We start from the raw sequence: 5,884 nt of genomic DNA on the forward strand, positions 1-5,884 counted from the left end.
GACCCAAAAAACAGAAGAAAAATAAACATTAATTTAAGTCTAAACCTTTAATACTTTATGCCAAAAGGATCTCTTATAATCTCATTGGGATATCCCCTTTCTATTTTAAAATGAAAGCAATATCTTTTTTCTTTAAAAAAATGTGTTTTTTTTTTTTGGGTTTTTTAAATTTGATTAGGGATCTCTAGCCAAGAGTAAGTTTTTTTTTTTAATTTTCATAATATTTAAAACAACATAAAATGTATTTTGTATATAATAAAACTATACAAATTCAGTTTAAATATTTAATTAAATAGTCATATTATATTTAAAAATAAACGGGTAAATATTATGAGATCATGAAATGCTATGGCTTTATAATATGTTGAATTTGGATAATCCAAATAAAAACGATAGTTTGCTGTCTGACTCTGACCAACCAATTTTAATTTAACCCCTGAATTTTATCAAATTCTTATCATACCTTTATAATTTCTTAAATCTTCAAATACCCCTTTGAGCCGGCAATGTGATTATGTGACCTACTTATTATGATCTTGTAGACCAAGCCCTGGTGCTGCTCCTTTTAAAATTTTCAAGTAAAAGAAAAGAACAAAACCCATTTTATTGTAAGTATATTACAAGACTTTTATTTGGTCCTCAAATAGATGCGATCCAAACTGGCTCTAGTTCATATTGTTCTTCAATTTAAATAAATTAAGTTTAATTTAAAGTTTTAATTAGATAATCTTAAGATTAATATTTTATCGATATCATTGTATTAAAATGTTATTGACTATTTGATTTTTTAATAATTTTTTTATTTTTATGAGGATGATTCTTTTTCTATTATGATGTTATTATTCACCAATCAAACGAATCAAATTTTATTTTGAGTTTGCCATTTTAGATTCTAATCAAGCTTGAACCGATTTTTATTTGGATCTAGTTCGAATATGTCCTAAATCTATACAAAATCCATTGTTAAAGATACAAGGATGCCTAATAATGACAAACTATAGGGGTTTCTCAATTTTTGCAACTACAGGTTGTCCTGGACGGGAAGTACAATACCAAATCACGGTAATAAATTAAAGAGAAAACGACACCGTCGCTCAACTTTTCTCGGGGAGCGTGTACTACAAATCTTTGCATCTCAAAACCAGTGGAGAATTCTCAAACCATCCCTGTAGTTTCGAGTTTCCTATAAGGACAGTTGTTCCAAAATTCTAACATTTTAATCCTTTAACTCGATGTACTTTAAGCCTATGGTATATAATGTGTTTGTTTACCAAACTAATTATTGATGAAAATAATTATTCCAAGCTAATAAAACTATCCTTCTAACAAAATAAAAAACACATTTCTGCGGCTACTTTTGCATATTTTTACATCACAATTAATAAATAAGTCACCATGGATTTGTAATTTTAATTAAGACAAAGGACAAAGGTTAGGGATGACAAATATGAAGGATACTTGCATGAAGTTTACTCAGCCTAATCCAATTCATAAAAGATGGATTGGGTAAATTTTTGTGGGTTGTGTGTAGGTAGGATTATATTCGATTTAAACTACTTAAATTTACGCTGAATAAATTAAATTTGAGTTAAAGACTGAACTCATTTTTATAAATTTAATCAAGTTTAGAGTTGATATAGATATTTAAATTTGAGATAGTTTAGATCAAAATCAAAGTTAAATTATTTTTTAATCGATTCGAGTCAATCAAAATATTCAAGTTTGATTCAGTTTGAATTGAATGAATATTTAAATTATTTTTGAGTCAAATTTAAATCTCAACTTATCGAACTCGAATTAATATTAAACTAGCTATTATCAATTTCAAACAATACCTAACGTGAAATTACAAGTTGAGGCTTAAACTTTAGTATTAAATCAATTCAAACTTAATTCATTTCAATCAATGACTCTAACTCGGTTGGTTTGATTCAGGTTTGGGTAAATCAAATCAAATCCAACACCATGTGTAAACCCATATTTACCCATTTCCAATTGGGTTGGGCAACACCTAACCCGTAAAAACCCGTGGGTAGCCGACAACTTTACTAGGCTATCTCCTAAAACAGAGATTTACCAGCACGCACAACGACGCGCGTAGGGATTTACTCCAAAAAAAAAAAAACCTGCTTACGATACAAAATCAAAGTCCAACCCCAACTTAAAAATACAGTTCTTTCTTTTTCTTCATTCAGATCAAAGGACTGAATCCTCATCTTCTTCCCAAAATTTTACATGTCATTTGTAAAAACCTAACCCTTAAAATATACCCACTTGAGACATTGTCTTTGAGCTTTAAACCTCAGTTTTTGGTGATTTTTGAGGCGCCCATTAATGATTAATCAAGAGAAAGTGAGAATTTTGTAGTGGGTTTTTGATGGGGGCAGAGAAGCGATGGCTTTTCACTCTGTTTTCGGCTGCATTATTGTCACTCTTGTTACTGTTACTCTACTCTTTCTCAACTTTTAGTAATTCTTCTTCAAAGCCTTTCCCTTCTATAATTCATCACGGGGCTCACTATCCTCCGGCTTTTGGTTACTATATCTCGGGCGGTAGGGGTGATAAGGACCGGATCTTTCGTTTGCTTCTCGCGACTTATCATCCCAGAAATCGGTATTTGTTGCATCTGGGAGTCGATGCGTCGGAGGAAGAGAGATTGAGGCTCGTTGCGGCGGTTAAGTCGGTTCCGGCGATTCGGAGTTTTGGGAATGTTGACGTTGTGGGGAAGCCTGATAGACTCACTTACATGGGGTCCAGTAATTTGGCTGCCATTCTTCGTGCGGTTGCCATTTTGTTGAAGATTGATAAGGGTTGGAATTGGTTTGTTTATTTGAGTGCTGCTGATTATCCTCTTGTTACTCAAGATGGTATGCCTTTTTTTCTTAATTTATTTTATTTTCATATTTCAAGTGTTTGATCTTTTTGTGTTTTGGTTTAATGGGTTTGGTTATAAGTTGAGGTTGAATTTTTGTGGGAAACTTTGAATTGTTTTAGTCTTGGGAAATATTGAATATGATCTTAAAGGATGATACTGTTTAGTAAAGTTTTTGTCAGTTTCTTGATGGTATCCATAACACTCTTATTATCATGTTTGAGCTCGGTTGGGTTGATAGATGCCTGGGATATCAGCTTAACCTTCTTTTTGCATAGACTGGGGACTCCAAGTGCTCTTACTTAATCTTATTTTAGCTGATAACCTGGTTGACCAATATAAAGGGTCTTAATGTAGCAAACTCAAAACTTGGCCTTATCTGTTATTGATCAGTTTATTCTTTGTTTACTGATCCATCAGAATGCTGAGATTGGTGTCTTCTTGCTTGAGTTGTCCTTTAATTGGCCGAGTTGCTGACAAGAGTGCTGGTTGTGTTTGTTGTTCTTCTGAGGTGTTGTCTATTGCCTTAGACTGTACTCTCTCATCCGTTTGCTCAAGCACAAAAATCAAACATATGACTTGAGGATTTTTGATATTGTTCACTCTAAGAGTATTGAGCTTCCTTCTGTTTGCGCATTCATTTGTACAAACACAAAAATGCACACATAGGAATAGCGGATTGTTGGTACTGTTCATTCTGGGAGCACCGGGCTTCCATCTTTGCAGTTAGAATAAATTTGCTCATGTTTAAGAGATGGATCCTGAAAGAGCCAATACTACATTATGACTAGGCCATAGGTGAATTACCTTAAAATTTTGTCTGCGGTGGCCTTAAGGTGACTGCTTTTCAACTTGATACTTAGCTTTTATGGGTAGGAACTGCTGTACTGCTGCATAAAGGAGTAATTTCCTGCATTATTGTGCAGGTTAAGTGGTCGCATTAAGACTGAAAAATAGCTTAGCGAAACTGTGCGTGTATGGGAGAATCTGCTGCTTCAATATCTGTGACCAATTTTTATTTGCCAACCAATTACTTAGGGAGCTCTTTGCCCCAGTACAAACTTATTAGTTCAGATGTTATATTGGAAACCTTAGATATTGACAAAAATCTTTTGTCTTAATAGTAGGAATCATTTGTTATTGCCTTAAGACTGACCTGGGGAGCTTATTGTGTGGTTATATGTCTCTTTGCCTGAATATTACGTTTGGGCTGATAACTATCAGGTGGTAAATTTAACGTTGCAGATGCTGATAATAAGTAACATGTTAGTCGCCCTTGTTCTAGAACACAATGGCTTTGGAGCTATTTTCCCCATGATTTTCATGTGTCACCATAATGTTTTGATGTTATAAACCTCATACTGTTTCAGTTCACCTTTAAATTTTTTTGGCAAAAGTTTATGGTTCATATACAAATTATTTACTTGTCTTGATCCTCTGAATGATGAGCTAGTCCTTTAATTATTTGCTTTTGCTTTCTGCTTTCAGATCTAGCCCATGTGTTCTCTTCTGTGAGGAGAGACCTCAATTTCCTTGATCACACCAGTGACCTTGGATGGAAAGAGTAAGCAAACCTTTTTTCTCCAAATTTCATCATCTTGAAGTTGCAGAGTTTAGATGAAATCTTAAGCATGTTGGTCTGTTGTTGATGCAGAGTTCAAAGGATCCAACCTATTGTAGTTGATCCAGGGCTCTACTTAGCAAGGAGAAGCCAGATTTTTCAGGCCACAGAGAAGCGAGCAACACCTGATGCTTTTCAAGTATTCACAGGCAAAGTCCTTTCTCGATAATATGCTATTTGTGCTTAATTATGGATTTGTTTATGGGTCTGCTGTATTTCTGTTGATGTTGTACTGAATGGGTGGGTCTTGCATTGCAGGTTCACAATGGTTTTTCTTGAGCCGACCTTTTCTGGAATTTTGTCTCTTTGGTTGGGATAACCTACCTCGAACCCTTCTCATGTATTTTAACAATGTAATGTTATCTCAAGAATCCTATTTCCACTCTGTCATTTGCAATGCACCGGAGTTTAAGAATACAACTGTAAACAGTGATTTAAGATATATGATATGGGACAATCCTCCAAAAATGGAGCCTCACTTTCTAAATGCCCCTGATTTTGATCAAATGGTACATAGTGGAGCTGTCTTTGCAAGACAGTTTGAGAAGGATGACCCTGTGCTGAACATGGTTGATGAAAAGATCCTCAAGCGTGGACGTTATCGAGCTGTCCCAGGGGCATGGTGTTCTGGCCGAAGAAACGGGTGGATAGATCCTTGCTCCCAGTGGGGTGACGTCAACATATTGAAGCCTGGACCCCAGGCGAAAAAGTTAGAAGAGACCATTACAAACCTCCTCGATGACTGGAACTCACAGTTGAATCAATGCAAATGAAGGTCAGAAAACTGCTTAACATTTTGAGTATTGGCGCAAATTTTTGGCATCACAAACATGTAAAATGTTCCACGGCTACTGTCAACTGAGACATTCTTTGGTGTTAAGGCCAACTTTTGGAGGTTACTGAAATCACTCACAGGCTGTAATTGTGTTCATAAATGGAGGCAGAGTGAAGAAGGGGAGAAAGGAGAAGGATTGACATTGAGCTGATCGATCAATAAGAGGGTCTCCCTAGTTTGCCGTCATTTGCACGTTGTATTTTCTACCTATCTGGTTTATTTATTAGACAGTACTTGGATTCAGAAACAGTTCATTCTTTAAATTCTAATTTGTTGTATTGATCTCTTTACCATATTTTTCTCTCTCTTTCTCGGACCAATGTTTGGTTTGGCTGGAGCTCGTATGCGGGCGATTACTTTTTTCTTTTCGGTGATTTTTTGGATTTAAACGGTTTTTTTTGGGTAATTCAAGCAAGTAAAGCTCAATCTTGCTCGATCCATCTATACTGTGCGTGCTTATTTGCTTGTATCAATGGGCAAGGATCCATCTACGATGTTCTATCTTGACGATTTTTAACGAGCCAAATTTGATTTTGAACTACTCATTTTGAATTCG

General features: G+C 35.1%; 1 protein-coding gene across 1 annotated transcript; it reads left to right on the forward strand.

Annotated features, from left to right (window-relative positions):
* Positions 1-2,150: 2,150 nt before the first annotated feature.
* LOC123215690 (beta-glucuronosyltransferase GlcAT14A-like) lies at positions 2,151-5,623 on the forward strand. Its single transcript, XM_044635894.1, has 4 exons — positions 2,151-2,867; positions 4,361-4,436; positions 4,527-4,642; positions 4,752-5,623. Exons 1-4 carry the CDS (start codon positions 2,378-2,380, stop codon positions 5,264-5,266), a joined length of 1,197 nt encoding a protein of 398 aa, XP_044491829.1. The 5' UTR covers positions 2,151-2,377; the 3' UTR covers positions 5,267-5,623.
* Positions 5,624-5,884: the final 261 nt, after the last annotated feature.

Source organism: Mangifera indica, chromosome 5, assembly GCF_011075055.1.
Source record: "Mangifera indica cultivar Alphonso chromosome 5, CATAS_Mindica_2.1, whole genome shotgun sequence".
NCBI classification, from domain to species: Eukaryota; Viridiplantae; Streptophyta; class Magnoliopsida; order Sapindales; family Anacardiaceae; genus Mangifera; species Mangifera indica.

Excerpts from the sequence above, each read along its gene's own strand:
- LOC123215690 (XM_044635894.1), top strand. The coding sequence starts at position 2,378 with ATGGGGGCAGAGAAGCGATGGCTTTTCACTCTGTTTTCGGCTGCATTA. Across the intron at positions 2,868-4,360 it reads TCCTCTTGTTACTCAAGATG|ATCTAGCCCATGTGTTCTCT; the intron begins GTATGCCTTTTT and ends TTCTGCTTTCAG. Across the intron at positions 4,643-4,751 it reads TGCTTTTCAAGTATTCACAG|GTTCACAATGGTTTTTCTTG; the intron begins GCAAAGTCCTTT and ends CTTGCATTGCAG.